Source organism: Peromyscus californicus, unplaced genomic scaffold (genome assembly GCF_007827085.1).
Source record: "Peromyscus californicus insignis strain IS unplaced genomic scaffold, ASM782708v3 Scaffold_20__1_contigs__length_68692818, whole genome shotgun sequence".
NCBI classification, from domain to species: domain Eukaryota; kingdom Metazoa; phylum Chordata; class Mammalia; order Rodentia; family Cricetidae; genus Peromyscus; species Peromyscus californicus.
In genome coordinates, this window is record NW_026294503.1 from 26977530 (window position 1) to 26995765 (window position 18236).

At 44.4% G+C, this 18236-nt stretch overlaps 1 protein-coding gene across 1 annotated transcript in view; it reads right to left on the reverse strand.

The window, feature by feature from the left end:
* The window catches only part of LOC128117216 (alpha-1B-glycoprotein-like), a 108961-nt gene extending 95100 nt beyond the window's left edge, over positions 1-13861 (reverse strand). Inside the window, exons 1-7 of the mRNA XM_052749207.1 lie at positions 13819-13861; positions 13325-13630; positions 12713-12985; positions 12224-12520; positions 11455-11751; positions 10396-10686; positions 9546-9718 (exon numbers count right to left, since the gene is read on the reverse strand). Coding sequence (XP_052605167.1) covers positions 9546-9718; positions 10396-10686; positions 11455-11751; positions 12224-12520; positions 12713-12985; positions 13325-13630; positions 13819-13861 — 1680 coding nt within the window. The remainder of the gene's footprint in view (positions 1-9545; positions 9719-10395; positions 10687-11454; positions 11752-12223; positions 12521-12712; positions 12986-13324; positions 13631-13818) is intronic.
* Between the last annotated feature and the right edge of the window lie 4375 nt (positions 13862-18236).

An 18236-nucleotide genomic window follows, 5' to 3' on the forward strand; every position in this document is an offset into this window, starting at 1 on the left:
TCATGATTACACAGGAGGGCTCCCACCCAGAAAGAGTTCTGGAGATCAAGACTGTTTTCAGCAAGGAACTGCTCTACCACTCCCTGCCTCTACTTCTGCCATTGTTGAGCTGTGTGGCACAGGGCTGGGGACACATTCCTAGGAGCTTGGTCCTGGAGCTTCAGTTGATTGTGTTGTACTAACAAGAGCAAATCAGTCACTGTCTCAGATTTTGAAATCTGTAAAGATAAATTAGAAAATGCACATGATCCTTCTCAGATTCTAGTAAGAGAAATTAGAGCCTCCTAAGAACTCCCTAGAGAGAAAAGTAAGAATGGAATGAAGAGCTACAACACAAGGTGAGGTAGAAAGGAATGAATGAAGAGCTACAACACAAGGTAAGGGATTATAGGCACAGATCAGGGACACCACCAAACTTTATTAAGCATTTTCTCCCACCTCTGTTATAATCCTATCACTTAAGTTTTCCCTTCCAGCGTCCTGTCAAATTACCATTCAGATCAACTGGTTAATTCAGTCTGAAAAGGGAATGGAAAATCCCCATGTCATCTGATGCACTTTACTTTGATGGATGAGCCTGGAGTTGCAGGGAGAGTTAGGCGGCAAATTCTGGCTCTTTCAAACTAATTACAGCATATCTGATTCATTTCCCACTTTAATTTTGTTTATTTTGTTTTTATTCAAAATATAACATTGCTTCTTGAGTTGGGAGATGAATGGATTTTTTTCTTTTTTAGCAACAGATCATGTTGTGGGCCCAAGCTATAAATAGGTTAGAATCTGTGACACATTGTTTTCCCTGTTCATAATGAAGGCCTCCTGGGATAACTGAGTTACATTTTTCTTCCAGTCAGAGATAATTAACATCTAATTATTTACTAGCTGTTACACTAGAGTTTTTTTTTATTTCCTTTTGTGCTGTATTACTGGAAAACTGTTTATCAATAAGATGGAATTGTCAACATCATCAAGTGATTGTGTGACTGATTACACTTTTGAGAATTACTTGCTTAACAAATATGTGTTTATTGTCTTCTTACACTATATAAAATATTAGAGCATTCGGTTTCTTAGGTGCAGCCATGCTCTGGGTCTGATGGTCAGAGGAGTACAGAGGGAGAAACTCACTCCTCAGGTTGATTTGTTCTGGGCTTAAAGCATTTTCATTTGTTTATTGTTTGTTCACTCACTGTGCATCTTGTCTGTACTTGAACAACAGTTGTGGTGATATTTTATTTGTGCTGAAATGTGGTGATATTTTATTTGTACTTTAATAAATAAAGCTTGCCTGGAGATCAGAGGAAAAGGCCAGCCATTGTAAGTAAACAAAGAAGTCAGGCAACAGTAGCACAAGCCTTTAATCCTATCACTTGGCAGGCAGGGATCTGTCTGGGTCTCTGAGTTCAAGACCACACTGGAAACAGAGCCAGGTGTGGTGACACATGGCTTAATTTCGAACCCTAGTTAACCATGGAGGTCTAGAGGTCTGTACAGACAGACAGGAAGTGACAGAGCTGGACAGGAAGAGGAAGTGATGTAGCTAGACAGAGAGCAAATCAGATGGCAGAATAGCAAGGCATATAGGCATGGGTAGACAGGAAGAAAGTTGCATTTGGAAGCTGCAGAGTAGGTGAGGTGAGGTTACCTGTGGCTCTTCCTATTCCTTTGATCTCTCTCAGGCTTTAACCCCAATTTCTGGCTCCATGATTTTATTTAATAAGACCATTTAGAAATTCATCTACACAGTTATGTGACTTTTCCAGGAAAGATACGTAGAAATGCTCACTTCCTTCAGATTGGACACCAATAGATCTCAGGCATGTCTCCATCCAATCTAGTTCCTGAATCAATTGAAAGTGTGGCATTATTGGAATGAGAATTGGTGTGTGGTACTTATAGGTGCATGGGTGACTTAATGAGAGCTGTGTCATTGAGAATCCCCTGCTGGTATTGGTGACAAGTCACCAAAGGAGCACTTTTACTTGAGTCTCTACTCTGTCAACCTCCCATTGTCTCTAAGTCTTAAACTGCCCATGCATACTGTGAAGAGGAGAATGGTGGATGGACTCTCTGGTGAGGGGCTGATGAGCCCTGTCCTCTGCCCTACAGCAGAACTTTAATAGGCCTAATCACTTGATTTTTTGAGATTATCTTGCCTGTGATCACACCAGCTCTTATTTCAAGCCAGCAGTGGTCATGTCATGCCTAGAGGCTGGAAGTTTCCTCTACCTACCATTTCATTTGTGTTGCTGAATCTTATCATCTTTCTAAACCAGCAGTTGTCAACCTGTGGGTCAGAAACATCTGAAAACACATATTTCTGATGTTCTTAGGAACTGGAAGCCACTCATTATCAAAATTACAGTTAGGAAGTAGCAACAAAAATAAATACATGGTTGATGATTCCTAAGATCAAACATTTCAATATGGTTCTTCCAGAAACCATGTTCACTCGTCTGGTTTTGCGAGCTGTATTTCCCTTTATTCTGTGGCTTGGTTTGTCTCTAATTTTCCATAGTTGACAATCCCCTGCTATGTAGGCAAAGAAATGATGTTTTATTAGCATCCCTAGTTGGCAAAACACACCAAGTAGAGGACCATGGAATTGAGAGCTAACTACAAGTCTTGTTGTGGTACAAGGGCTTAATCCTAAATTCCAGGAAAAGAGATAAAAACTGATTTTAACCATCACACTGGCTGAACAAACCCTATGACTTCCTGGTACTGTCTCTTGGGACATATTGTTAGAATGAAAATGACAAAGTGGGATTCCTTGTGTTGTTATTTCCTTGGGTAACTACTTATTTGAAGGCAGACTTGATAAATAAAGGGCTAAATACCCACCAGGGCTCTTCCTGCCCAGGGTACCATAGCCCTAGGAAGCAGTGAAACAGCTTTGCTCTTCATCAGACATTGTTGAGGATATGCTTCTCCACATCCCTGGTTCAGAAATAGACACACCAGTCATTTGTTTTCCAGGATTTGGAAGAGAATTAATTAGCCCGAGAAAGCACTGGGACTATGATAAGTATTATTAATGATACAATTACCTGTTCTTTTCTTCAGGGGGTGGGTGCTTCCTTGTTCCCTTGGTTGTTCCTAAGGATGGACCCTATTCTTCATTTTGACTCTAGCAAGCTCTGCTCAGTGCAATGGAGATCTGTCCCTAGCCACTCCGCGACAGGATTGTTGCCAGGGTCTCTCCTGCCATATGGAGAGGGGTCTCAAGCTCTAGTCTACTCTGTGGCAGATGAAATGAATGGGCTTAGACTCACTTCCATAGCATGGTGGAAAATCTTTGCAAGACATAGAAGGAGTTCAGGAGAATTCAGCCTCTGTTTTGTCCCAGGAAATGGGTTTGGTATTCTCTTACTTGTTATTACTTAATTTAACCTTCATCACAGACCCAAAATGTAGAACAAGTTGTAGCCATTGTGTAGAAAAGTGAAGACCCACATTTTGTTGTCAGAGAACACTCTGCTATTGAGCAAAAGATTCAGAAATCATCTCATTTTTTTTCACTTTGAAATCACCGATGCTCCTCTCACATCACACACATGCTCCCCATGGACACCATGGCACACCTGCTTTAAGGTAGAGCCTATGACACGTGGGTGTGTTCCCAGCCTCCCACTAACCTTCTTCCACCACAAACCTTCTCTGTGCTTAGGGTTTGGACCTTTGTAGAACAGCTCATACCTGTCCTGCTCTGTTTCTTCTGGTTGTTAAGTCTTCAAAGCAGGATTGCGCACAGTGGCACGTAACTGTAATCCCAGTGATTTGGATGCTGAGGCAGGAGGATTAGGAAGCCCAGGAGTCCAGAGCTAGCTTGGGATATAATATAGTAAGATCTGTCTCAAGACAGAAACAAAAAAGGTCATCCCTGAAATCCTTTGTGCCTGGATTCCCAAGGCAAGTTAAAGCCAGGCTGAGTTAATGATTAAGAGACAAGCCTTAGACTGATACCTACTGGGACCAAAAACAGCTCTGCTGTTTATTAACTCAGAATTTGGGGACACTAATTTAGTGTCTACTCATCTCAAAATTGGGAATAATAATATTAGGAGAAATGGTTGCTATCTCGTAGAATTCCTGTCTTCTCCTTCATATCTCCAGCTTTGTCAGGGGCCACTATCTCCAAAGAGCCTATGTGACCTATTATGATGTTCACTTCAAGATGGAGGTCTACGCACCATCAGTGTGAGCTCACTAGAATTCTTGCACTGCATCTCTTGCTATAAGTGCATCTTACTGCACATAACTCAACTATTTATTTATTATTAGATGTGTATATGTGAGGATGGGTGTGGGGCGCTTACCCAACCACCCCCACAGTTCCCCAGAGTTTTCTTGAGTTCGAGCAGCAGGAAATATTAGATAGAAGGATTTATTGTGGAGAATATTGCGGAGATAAACAGAAAAAAAAAAGGATAGCCTCGAGAGGGCCTGGAACCTATTCCAACGGGCCCCGACTGTCTCTGCCCCAGGGTTTTTATAGAGACGCCAAGGGGTGGAGCAAAAGACCTCCTTCCTCAGCACAGCCAAGTGCAGACCATCTCAGACACCTGCACTCAGGCCCGTGATCCTAATCATCCTCTATGCGGACATGCTGGGTAAAGCCATGAGGAACCAGAGAATGGGCTCCCACAGGTCCCCCTTTCTTAATATATATAAAAAAAAACTATTAATGGCTTACAGCAATCTCCATAGCTGTTACACCTTCCAATATGGGAGTAGAGGATGATAAAGATGGCATTTCTCTTTTGAATTAGGTCCAAGGTGACTACAGCAGTCTTAGCTGCCTCAAGCCCTTTCTAAGCCAAAAACTCTTAAGGCGACTACAAACTTAAAGAATCCCTTAGTTTCATCATTACCATTAACAGGTTAACATAAACATTGCTATACATAGTCACAATTCTCTCAATCTTACAACTCAAAGCAAACTCTTAACAGAACCATTTGAATTAGCATATATGGTGCTATATATAGTTAACAATTTTCTCCGTCTTACAACTTTAACTCAATCATTTGAATTTTCTTGCTAACAGAACATAGGAAAAACTTCAATTCACGCTGAGGGAGAAATTACCGTATTTAGCTGCTGTAAAGCTCTTCGCCAAATACTGCACAGCTATTAGGTGATATAAAGTATTTTTCTAAAGGAGCTAGTAAAGCCAAAAGTGGCACGGCTTCGAACTGTATTTAGGATTTTCACTTCATTAGCTTTAACTCCTGATGTTGTTAGCAGCTGTAATATTTAGCATTGATTTCTTATAAGGAACTTTCAGGTGAAGCAACTCTTTTGTAAGACAGCTAGATTTTCTTAAGTTTGTTTCCCACTATAAAGTAGTCATTTCTTTTTGAATGCCTGTTTCTTATCCCCTTAATTAGATTTGCAAAGGAATCACTCATTGCAGGCTGTTTGTTCAAGAGGTAAATAATTTTTAATTTCACATAAGTTTCTTCATATCTAAGACAACGTTCAGTGTATAAACTGCTTTCTCTTGTTTTAAGGATTTTAAAGTGGCTTGTTAGATCTTAAAGGTAGCTTTTTGTCATCCAACTACCATAAAAACTTTGCACAGCTATTAGGGTAAATAAGGCATTTTACCAAGGAGCCCCAAACCGCTAAGCACCTAGTTCCGTACCCTTTCAATTTTTCATTGGAACTGACACTTAAACTCTTAGATGATTTTCCTCCTTATTCTTTTAAAAGCTGTATTTTAAATTTACCATGAACGTATTTTTGAGCTGGCAAACGTGTTTCAGGGCAATGTCGCCATCTTTAGCGGAAAAACTACCTTTCCCAGAATGCATTTCCCATATATCAGTCCATAATAATATCAGTCCCATATCAGTCCCTTATATCATTTTCCTTATATCATTTCCCATCAGTCATTTCCCATAGTTCTTTTCGGGTCTGAGAGTCAACTGGTTCTCTTTTACCAGACTTGCTTTCAAATTCTTCCCCGGGAGGTTTGAACAAAGTTTTTTGCTTTTGCAACGGAGATTTGAACAAGCATTTTACATTTTCAGCTTTGGGACATTGGGAGGTTTCTATTCTCTCCTCAGCTGGCTTCAACAGGTGTCTCTCCTTCATTTGACACTGGCCCCCAAATCAGAACTGCACCTGAACTGCGTTAGCGCGCATTGAGGTGGGCAATTTCTGATAGCAACTTTCCTCGGGGCTTGTGTTTGTCTTAGCCAGTCAGTGAAAAACATTTACAACAGCTTTTCCATAGCTTTTTCAGAGATTTTCTCCCACTGATCTATCTCATTTTGCTTGTTCCTTCCTTCCCCAGATGCAGAGCTTCAGGTATCTCTCTGTGGCTCTGTACCTCTGCTAGCTGCCTTTGGAGGTAGGGGCTTTTTTTTTTTTTCCCCCTGAATCTGCCTCAAATTCTAGCAGCTTTTTCAGGTCATGCATTTTCTGGGGAGGATTATGTCCCTTCTCTGTTTCTTCAAAGTCTTTCTCCCAGACTGTTCCCAGTTTGGTCTCAGTTTATCCCCTCTACCCCAGAAACAGTTTCCAACACTACAGTGGCGGCTTTCCCTGCTACTGAAAAGTAGAGGCTTTTTGTCTGTTTCTGTTTTCGGGGTCTGTGTGGTTTGCGTACAGACTGAAAATCTAACAAGGGAGGTTTTTGCCATTTCTAAACTCCCATTAGGACAGGTGTTTTGTTTCATCAGGCCTTCATCTGGCCCAGTCCACCAGTGGGTTGCATTTGCTTGTCTGGGTGCTCAAGGACAGAGCTTATGCCAGAGGCAATCACCCCTTAGGGCTACACTCCCCCTCATCTCATGGAGTCAGTTGAAACAAAGCTTTTCTCAAAGAGGTGCTTTCTCTGACAGAAAAGCAAGCTTTACTCCTGGACAGTTCTGTTCTGCCCTGGCTGGGCTCTTTCCCCAGACAGCGTTCTGACTCGGCAGCACAACTGCTTCAGACACAGTTCAGCTTTACTGTTTTCCCAGAAAGGTCCTTACTCTGATAGGAAAGCCTTTTCTCAGATTTTTTTTTTGCAGCTCTGGACCTATCAAGCCGGGACTTGTAGGAAAGCGGGCAACTGTGCTGTTCCCACTGGCTTTAGATTTGTTTGTTCATTAGCAATCTTCCCCTGGGTCCTGCACCTTCCTGCCTCAGCTCTGTGCTCCAGGAAGTTTGCAACTGCAGGAACCCTAGTATCCCCAAAATGCACCCCAACTCAGAGATGCTGGCCAGTCACCTCTGGGTTTTTGGTCAGAAGCGAGGATACAATGGTAACAGTTTGCATTGCTTCAGGGGATCTTTGCATTAGGATGATTAGGAGCACCTTTTCAAAGATGCTCACTCAGAAACAAAACCCTTGATGCCTCAGCTCCGCTGTAACTGAAAAGCTTGGCGTTTGCTTTTCTCAGGTAAAGTTTCCTGCCCTTTTGGGCTCTCTGTAGCTCTTTACCCACACTCTCCCAAGCGTTTCCCTCAGGGTACTCTGACCCACTGTCTTTTACTGGCTTGAAGAGACAGAGCTTAGAAGAGAGGTTTTTAGGAGCTTGTCCCTGCCTCCTGCATTGCAGGGAGGATTTTTAAAGCTTGAAAGAACTTAGGTTTTGCTGTCTTCAGAGGTTTGTTGTTTTTCCTTAGAGCTAATCACAGGTGGTCCCCATACTAATATCTTCAGGTGATTCTAATTTTTGCCTTTTTGAGACAGTTAAAGGCTTTAGTTTAAGTTTAAGAGCTTTTGAGAAAGATGAAGGCTTTTTAGAGAGTTTTCCCCCAAATTTTTTTAAGAAAAGCTTTTAGTTTAAGAGAAAGATTTTTTTCCCCAAGACAGAAAGACCAACTTTTCCCAAAACTTCCCAACTTTAAATGTTTTAGCTTTTTACACCCCCATTTTTGCCTCAGGGAGAAATCACTTTCTCCTGCCGCTTGGACTTAGCATTTCAGCTGTCCCCAGGTCAGAAAGCTTCCATAGGAAACTTTTTCTTCCCCATAAGCTCAGAGAAGAGCTTTTTTACTACCCGTAAAGCCGAAAGAAAGATTTTTTCCCCCAGTTTGCGTTCATAGCCCCCAAAGTTAGAAAACTGAGTTTTTCTGTCTAGTTGACTTATTTTTTCCTATACATTCTTACACTTCTAAGTTTTTCCTACACTATTTTACTACCCTATGCCTTATACTTATTTTTCACAGATAGAAACTGAGAAAGCGATACAAGATAGAAAATTTTGACAGAAGAGAATTTCGCTGCAGCATCGGACATCCTTCCAGTCCACTTTCCTTTTCTCTCGAGGATAAAACCCCTGCCTCTCAATAATATATATAAAAAATATATATTTTCCATAACACTGGCATGCCTTATCCACTGGCAGGGCTGACTCAGCACTTTCGCCAAAAACTCTGTAATAAAACTATTATTTTCCTTTATCTTTAGTCCCTGTTCATTTGTCTTTAGTTCCCCTTTTTTTTTCAGTTCCCTTTTTTCTTTTTTTCTTTAGTTCCTGTTCATTTGTCTTTAGTCCCCCCTTTTTTTAGTCCCCCTTTTTTTTCTTTAGTCCCTTTTTTCTTTTTTCTTTAGTCCCTGTTCATGGCGCCATTCTGTGGGGCGTTTACCCACCACCCCCACAGTTCCCCAGAGTTTTCTTGAGTGTGAGCAGCAGGAAATATTAGATAGAAGGATTTATTGCAGAGAATATCGTGGAGATAAACAGATAGAAAATAAAGGATAGCCTCGAGAGGGCCTGGAACCTATTCCAACGGCCCCGACTGTCTCTGCCCCAGGGTTTTTATAGAGACGCCAAGGGGTGGAGCAAAAGACCTCCTCCCCCAGCACAGCCAAGTGCAGACCATCTCAGACACCTGCACTCAGGCCCGTGATCCTAATCATCCTCTATGCGGACATGCTGGGTAAAGCCATGAGGAACCCGAGAATGGGCTCCCACAGATGGGTGTGTGCATGATTGTGTCCACGCAGATCAGAAGATGACTTTGGGGGGTTTGTTCTCTTATTCTTCCTTGTTGAAGCAGGATGGTCTCTTCCTTCAGTCACTCTGTCCTCCAAGCCTGGTGGTGCTCTATTCTCCTGTCTCCCTCCATCTCACTGTAGGAACACTGGGATTACAGATGCATGCCACCACATTCTTCTTTTCTATTCATTTCATTATGGACTCTGGGTATCACCTGAGGTGGCCTTGCTTGTGCAGTAAGAGCTTTCACTCACTAAACCATTTGTCCTGCCTTAGACTGTATAATGTTTAAGAACAGGGACCATGTGTTGTTCATCTTTGGGATCTCCCCCAACCAAATTGGCCTGTGGATTGTGCTGAACTTCCAATTAGAACTTGTTGGAAAAACAATAATGAATCCACCCTTCAGCTTTGAAGCGTGAGTCAGCATTTAGCATGCATGTGAGAGGTGAAGGGAGAAGGAAGGGCCCTCTGACCAAAGACACTGAAGGAATGGTGGTCACAGGGAGGCATGGAGTATTTCTGTTATCCTGGGGACCAGAGTCACAGGGGATTGTGGGATTGAAGTCAGGGAGGCAGGGTGGTTCTGAACTGAGGGCCCTTACTTCTGCTTCAGAGATCAGCACTTCAGGCTTCAGTCTCAGGCTCCACTGAGGCTTGAAGGGAACAAAATATTGGTTCAGCTCTGAAGATGTTTGGTTGTTCTGGTTTGTTCTAGGTGAGTCATTTGGGATAACGCATTGATTTGGACACACTCTGATGCCTTCCATCACAGCTTCTTTGTAAAAAATAAAAATAAAAATAAAACCACAGCCAGAACTCTTTAATGTTTCATTTTCTAACCTACTGCTAGGGCAGGGAGAGACCCTTCCATGCTGTGTAGACATTGCCAGAGCTCCAAGATGTGTGCACACACCCGCTGGAAGCAGGAAGAAATGAATGGGATCTAAGAGGAAGGCAGAAAAGAGGGCCGAAGAAAGGGATTTTGAGAAATGTGGTCACGGGCCCAGGCCTTCACTCTCGTCTTCTCAGGATCTAACCTTTAACCTACGCTCTTTAGGACACAGGGTCTCAGGCCTGGAAGAACATCTCCCCACTGCCGCCCCCCCCCCCCCCACTCCTCATTTGCAGCCACTCTGGAAACACAGGTGGAAGACAGACTTTAAACAAACATTTCTTTAATGTGTATTGAGTCCAGGGGGGAATGAAGGAGAGGCATCTTACACTGGTAGAATGGGAGCTCTGCCAGTCTTCAACCTTTTCCAAAGACACCCTTTTTTCTTGTGTCTGCAGCCATATCAGATTTCTAGATTAAAAAAAAGTGAATGAAAAAAAAAAAAAACTCTGCAAATTGCCACAGGGTCCTTGCACATTACACTTGATTAAGCACTTAAGCCGTGTACAGTCCTGGTAATATCAAGAGGGAAAACCCTAACACAGCCCTGGAAGTCTTACCTTCTACTGTAACCTCCACAGGGTCGCTGATCACGGACTCAAAGCTCAAGGGTGACATGGCGGTATAGCGGCAGCTGTAGTTGCCTGAATGTTGGGGACCCACGAAGGGCAGCTTCAGGTCAGCTGTGGTGCTTCTCATTGCTTGAGTCATCCACAAGGGTGTGTGAAAGCCCTCACGAAGCAGCTCCATGTGGACCATGCGCGCATGGCCATGGCAGCGAAATTTGGCTTCACGGCCCAGCCGAACAATGCCTGTCCACAGAGCTTCGAGCTTTGGCTTGGGTGGTGGCCCTGTGAGGGAGGATGGCAATGAGGGTGTTGCAACTTCTGCCAGGCCCTATGGCAGGTCTGCTCTAGCTACTTCCTTTGCACTGTCCACTCTGAGCCCGGCAGCTCCTTCTCCTTCCTTATGCCATAAACACTGCTCCTGTGAAATCTCTATCTCTTCTAGGTGTCTATACCGCCAAATCACAATGTCTTTGAGATCTACCAGGTCCTGGTCTGTCCCACGATGTTGTGGGATGCCAAAAGCATTGGAGTGTTGAAGAGAACTTTCAGAAAAGTTCTTGTAGCAGAAGCACAATTCAAAGGTCTGAGGTCAGAACCTAAGTATGGCTGAAGCTTTGTGTAGTCTTTTGTGGGTGAACTCTGACCAACTGAGACCTTAATGAGGAAATTGAAGGAACTATAATGCCCAGGCACTCTAGAGTCTGTAAAAACTACACATCAGCTCTAGGCAGTCAATGGTATGAGTGGACTTGGCAAAAATGCTTCCCAGGGAAACTGAGGCACAGGAGGGTGCATTTGACCATAAAAAACTTGGATCCTATCACCATTGAACATGGTTCTCATGGTTCTATGAGATGCCTTCCACCTGAGAATATAGAAAGCAAACCAGGGTTTCATGCTTCACCTGGGGGAGACCACTTCAAGGTCCTAACACCTGATTAAGGCATCACCCAGAAAGGTTGACCCTTCAAAGGATTACAGCCCAGGAACTCTGGTCCCTAAGTTAGTAACACATTGGACCTTCCACCCTTATGTCCATGCTCAGCTCACCATTCACATGCAGCTCCAAGAGCTCACTGGGAGCAGATCCTGAGAAGGGCGGTTCCTGTTCCATGTAGACACAACTGTAGTTGCCAGAGTCTATTGTTGAGATATTGTGCAGCTCAAAGACAGCTTCGGTCCCAGATGGATTCAACATCTGGATCACGGGGTAAGCTGTGTCACCTTGGCGTAGTAGGCCAAAACGGAGGCCAGCCTTGGGTGCAGTACATCGAAGATGCACGGTTGAGCCAGGTTCAAGGTCATGACTCGAAGGCTCTGCAGTGAGCACTGGTGCAGGTTGTGTCTCTGTGGAGGATCAGACACATTGGCTCAGCCTGAAGGCATGGCAAGGGACCCAAGGATGGTCCAGCCTATGCTCTAGCTTAGCCTTCTGCTTAAAGTGACCTCCCTGCCACCTCTCTTGCCTGCTTCTCTAGGGCACAAAAGACGACACTTCTTAACACTGTGCCACCCCCTCAACATCCCAGCCTTGCCAAGCTCTGAGCAGGCAGCAAGCCTGCCTCCTCATCCCTGCTAAGATACCCTGACATGTGGAGGCCTATTAAACTCTGTGCCAGACTTCTTTGGTGACCCAGTTCTCTGCCGGTTCAAGGTTGCTGTATTAATTGTCCTGTTGAAAGCTTGGGAAAGCGAGGCTGAGTAAAGTGATATGTTAAGATTTAGAGGTTCTGCTTTGGGGTCCCCATGCTGCTTGCTTCTAGTCACCATCTTCAACTTTCAAGCCCCCTCTTGTCTGCAGCCCAGCTGTGAAGCTCACCATCACTCCATATTAGCTCTTTGGGTTCACTGTCTTCGGACCAAGTATCCAACATTCTGTGTAGACGGTAGCGGCAGGTTAAAGGGCTTTGGTCATCCATCAGTGTAAAGTTCAGGTAGTACAGGCTGAGTTCTCGGAGAGGTCTGACCCCATGAATGTTTAGCACCTTCTCCCCTTGCCTGAGTTGGAATTCAAATACATTCCGAGGAGCCTTGCAGGCAAGGACCGCATTTGAGCTGGGGTGCTGGACCATTTGGTAAGTTTCCAAGAAAGCCAACATGGGCGCAGGTGGTTTAGCTGCAAGGCAGGGACAAACACTGAGGCAGGAGTCCAGGGTACCCTGTTTTGTAGGGTCCCACTGAGAACTGCCCGTTGTCCAGCCCCCCAAACCTCTGTCCTCCAGTGACAGTTCAGGGACAGCTGGTTTTTCTCTGGACATCATGCACCCAGTCTTACTCTAGCTCTTCATTGTTGGGGTTCAACACTCACCATACTCCGTGATGGTCACAGCAGCACTGGGCTCAGAGGGGGTGCCTTCTGTGTGAGTCTGGTAGCTGCAGCGGTAGTTACCAGGATGTCGGACTATAAACCTGGCTACTACATTGTCTTGGGCTTTCCTCACCCTCAGGAAATTATCATCTTCTTCCTTCCTCAGTAGGAAAGTTACACCCCGCATTGCAGTGTGGCACAGTAGGTATGTGCCCACGTGAGGTATGATCCAGGGCACTGGGTCAGGCAAAAGCGAGGGTGCGGGCAAGGGCTCTGTGGAGGGGGAGGGGGAGGGCAGGGTGGGTGAATGCTTCAGTCTCACTCCAGAGAAAGTGAGAGTGTGGACTCCAGACTCAGAAAATTTAAGGGAGGCCGGGGCAGCACGGGGTGTGCGATGGGGTTAAGGTTCAACGGGTGCAGAACACTACTGTGTGCCAAGCCTGTCCCCAGCACTCTATGAGACTCGTTACTCCTAAGCCTCTGGGGACAGCATAAACATTCCCACTTGACAGATGAGCAAACTGAGACTAGGAGATACCAGGTGACATGGATGGAGGCTCATCCATCTACTTCCCTCCACTACCTCCTTGACCCCATTATGGCCCTGCTTACCTGTTCCTGTCACCTCCACAAGATTGCTTAGCATTGTCCACCTGTTCAGGTCTGTCAGTATAGGAGTTGGGGGCTCCACGCCACAGCGGCAGCGGTAGACACCCTTGTTGTCACTTGTGACTGCTCCCAGTGGGAACTGGTGTGACATGACATACTTATCATGGTTGACTCTATGCCGGCGCCATCCATTCATGATCAGCTGGAAGTCCTTGGTAGGGAAAGCAGACTGACAGGTCAGTGTCACGTTTGCCCAGGGTTCCAGCAGGGACTGAGGGTCTACCCATAGGAAAGCTTCAGCGTTACTATCTGGAGTGGAGAAGAGCCAGTGTTAGCTTTCTGCTGTTAGCCCTAGATTCCCAGGCCCTATCTCTGAACTTACCAAAGACTTCAGCAGTTGCTGGGTCCAGCGTGAAACCTGTAGGGAGAGAGTCTGTGAGTTCCCATTGGTTCGTACCACACCTGACCTCGACATTCTCAGCCCCAGGATGTCTCACCCCAGAGCAGCAGCAGCAGCAGCATGGCAGCCAGCAGAGACATGGCTGGGTCCTCAGTCCAGCTGGAGTGTCTGTAGGGAGCACCTGCAGTGGCAACTTAAATGTGGGACCGACCTTGCACTTGGTGTGACCTTCCTGGAAGATAGGGGCAGAGGAACAGCTGCTTGGCATGGGGACAAGGAGGACTCAGCAATCATGCTAATCAATAATAATGTGTAAGTATCAAGTCAAACTGATAGTAACAGTAAAACCTTCTCTTCTTCAGATTATAAAACACAACAAAACAGAATTTTAGACTCAATAAAAGACCATATTTTATTAACATGAAAGAGTACTTTATTCTAGGCCAGCCTGGGCTGCATAGGGAGCTAGACCCTATGTAAAAAAGAACAAAAAACAAAACCCAGGAATACATAAAGCCGTTTTGGTATGCAGAAATTGTCCTCCATCAGTTGAACTACTGTGTAAGTGTTTGGGGGCCACAGTCATCCTGGGCTTTCCTCCTCACATTCTCAGGGCTCCTTAAATGGGAATTTCTTTCCCTTTGGGAACCCCAGGAAAGGCGAGTCTGCAATTCCTGTCGCTCTCCCAATTCCCACTGCCTTTCTAGCAAAGACAGAATACTTTACCTCACAGATGACATGGGAGTTTGACTTCCACAGTCTCTCAAACTGTTCACACACTAGGCTCTATGAAAATAACAAAGGCTGAAAACCTAATGAATTAAAATGAATAAAATAAACATTAATTTTGAAAATTTTGTCTTTTTATAACTATCCAGTCATATTTGTATGTGTGTGAGTTCGTGTGTGTGTGTGTGTGTGTGTGTGTGTGTGTGTGTGTGTGTGTGTGTGTTGGTTCACAAACACAAAATATTTATTGTGGTTTTTGTCAACACTTCACATCATTAGTTTGTGTCCATTGACTACAAGCTTCACAGCCCACTGCCGCTGAACATGTTACCTCAAAGAGCCCATGGTTTCTCTGGTCTTTCATAGGGTCCTTCCCTAGTGGCTTGGCACCAGGAAAGAAGGTCACAGCATATTAAGGAATGAAGCTTTGCCCTGCCTGTTGGCTAAAAGAATCCAGAATCCAGTCCTGCGTAGAGCCAGGTGTGAGGATGAGCCAGAACTGAGATGCTCCGCTCATCCAGTGTGCTAAGTCACCAGCCAAGTGACCTCTCTCACCCAGAGAATGAATCCTCCTTTATTCTTTGGAAGATTCCAGAGAGGCTGGCAGTCCTTGTTGCTCTGTAGATTTTGCTAGGGGGCAGAGTGGAGGTAAGAACTTGAGAAGGAACTCATGGAAGGCCTACTACTTGTCAAGTGGGCCCTTATGCTTCTCCACAAAACCTCCTCTATAAGAAAACTGACCATGTGTCTCCTAGCTGGCCATGATTTCCTACTTGAGTAGACTCTCAACTGAAAAATCAGGATAAGAAGGCCATCATTATAGCCCTTAGAAACTGTGACCTCCATGGGAGCAACTGATGAAGGCTTCATTCTGTACTCTCTACCTTCCAGAATTCTCTTGTTAAATCTGTATGTTTCTTCCAAATGATGATATCCACTGCACAGCTGAGACGGGAGTTGGCTGACTCACATTCACTGCAGTGGGGTTTTCTAAGCTGTGCTCAGTTTCCCTGGTGTTTGAACCTAGTACCGCGAGACAGAACTGAAGCCTCTGCATTTGAGGTGTTTCTGATTATTTTTGTCCTTTCTCTCATTTTAAAACTGTTAATTTCTTCCTCTCTGGTTTCTAATATCTCTCTTCAGATCCCCCTGTCCATTTTCTAGAGTTATCAAGAATGATACACACCATACTAGAGTTAAAATAAACCCTTATCTCATGGGGACCACATTGCCTAGAATACCCATAGAGAAACTATCAACATTGGAATTCAAATAAAATAATGAGAACGTTTTCTGCATACTATGGTGATATTTTATTTGTGCTCTAATAAATAAATCTTGCCTAGGGATCAAAGGAAAAAGCCAGTCACTATATTAAACATAGAGCTCAGGCAGTCATAGCACATGCCTTTAATCCTAGCCTTATGGAGGGAGAGATTCATCCAGATCTCTTTGAGTTGAAGACCACCCTGGGAACAGAGGCAGGCATTGGGGCACACACCTTTAATCCCAGCATTAGTTAACCATAGAGGTCTGGAGGTCTGTACAGACAGACAGGAAGTAAAAGAGCTGGTCAGAAAGAGGAGGTGATGTCACTGGGCAGAGAGAGGAAGTAAGATGTCAGGGCACAGAAAAGTATGTAAGGCATGAGTACACAGGAAGTAGCTTTCTTGGGCTGGGGATTTCTTAGCGGTAAGAACTTGTAGCTGGCTTGTTCTATCCTTCTGATCTTTCAGCTTTCGCCCCAATATCTGGCTCCTGTTTTTTCTTATTAATAAGATTGTTTAGCAATTTGTGTTACAGTATATTGCCCATTTCTCTTCCTAGTTTACATAGAGAAGTTGCTGTGTAAAGGATGTAGACAGACTCTGATAAACATGCATCAATATGAATTCTCTGTCACTGAGCATCAGTTTGTCCTGAGTCTCAGTTCTTGCCTTCAATACACCAGAAATAAGTTGGGAAACTTTTTTTTCCCTGGGATATTATATTCTTTTTGTTTGTTTGTTTTTTTAATTTTTAAAAATTTTTTATATTTATTTTGCAATACAATTCAGTTTTACATATCAGCCACGGATTCACTTGTTCTCCCCCTTCCAGCCCCCTCACCTTTTCCCCAGCCCATCCCCCATTCCCACCTCCTCCAGGGCAAAGCCTCCCCCACGGACTGAGATCAACCTGGTAGACTCAGTCCAGGTAGGTCCAGTTCCCTCCTCCCAGGCCGAGCCAAGCGATCCTGCATAGGCCCCAGGTTTCAAAGAGCCAACTCATGCAATGAGCACAGGACCCGGTCCCACTGCCTGGATGCCTCCCAAACAGATCAAGCCAATCAACTGTCTTACCCATTCAGAGGGCCTGATCCAGTTGGTGACCCCTCAGCCATTGGTTCATAGTTCATGTGTTTCCATTCGTTTGGCTGTTTGTCCCTGTACTTTATCCAATCTTGGTCTCAACAATTCTCGCTCATATAAACCCTCCTCATTCTCGCTAATTGGATTCCCAGAGATCCACCCAGGGCCTAGCCATGGATCTCTGCATCCAGATCCCTCAGTAGTTGGATGGGGTTTCTAGCACAACAATTAGGGTGTTTGGCCATCCCATCACCAGAGTAGGTCAGTTTGGGCTGTCTCTCGACCATTGCCAGCAGTCTGTTGTGGGGGTACCTTTGTGGATTTCGAATTGAAGACCCTGACATTAATCCACATACCTATGAACATATAATTTTTGACAAAGAAGCCAAAAGTGCACAATGGAAAAATGAAAGCATCTTCAACAAATGGTGCTGGCATAACTGGATATCAACATGTAGAAGGCTGCAAATAGATCCATATCTATCACCGTGCACAAAACTTAAGTCCAAGTGGATCAAGGACCTCAACATAAATCCAGCTACTCTGAACCTGCTAGAAGAGAAAGTAGGAAGTTGGGAAACTTTTAACAAGATTAATTTACTTTCCCTCTTTCTGGTGAAGTTGTAAAAAAAAAATTATCTTGATACTTTCAGAAGAGGTGGGGATAAAATAGTAAAGGAAAATGAGTGATTGTTAGGGTTGTTGTTAGATGTGCAAACATATGCCACATGACCCCCCCCTCCCCAAAGGAGAGGTAAATCAGAAATCAAATTCCTACTATATCATTCTATGAGGACTCCTGCCAGCTCTTCCTTGTGGTACACAGAACAGCTAGGGCAATTCACAGGGCTCAAGTTAGGACAGCCTGATGCCTCCTTCTGTCCCTTCCCAAAGATTCCAAGAAATAGGTAGTCAGTGGGCAAAGGATCCATGATTAATCTGAGGTAGGCACACACAATGGGACCAGTACTAATTGATGGCACTAACTTGCTGAGGCTGCTGTACCGGTTAGCACACACCCGGGAGCTTAAAACAACAGAAAGGTATTCCTCAGAGTTCTAGCAGTCCTAAATATGAAATTAAGAGGTTGGGAAGGTCCTGATTTGTCCTTGCCTTTTCTTAGGGCCTGGGGGATGTTGGAGTCCTTGGTGGTACTTAGCTTGCACATGCATGGCTTTGTTATCTCAGTCTGTCCTTGGTATGTCTTTTCTTCTCTGTGACTAAATTTCTCTCCTCCTATGAGAACACCAGTACCTGGCTAAAGGTCCACTTGAATCTGCTAGTTGAAGGTATCTGTAGAGACTTCCTCTCCCTGGTCTCTATGAGAACACCAGTATCTGGCTTAGGGTCCACTTGAACCTGCTCCTTGAAGGTATCTGGAGAAACTATTCCTCTCCCAGGTCACATTCCTAGCTGTTAGAAGTTGAACATATGG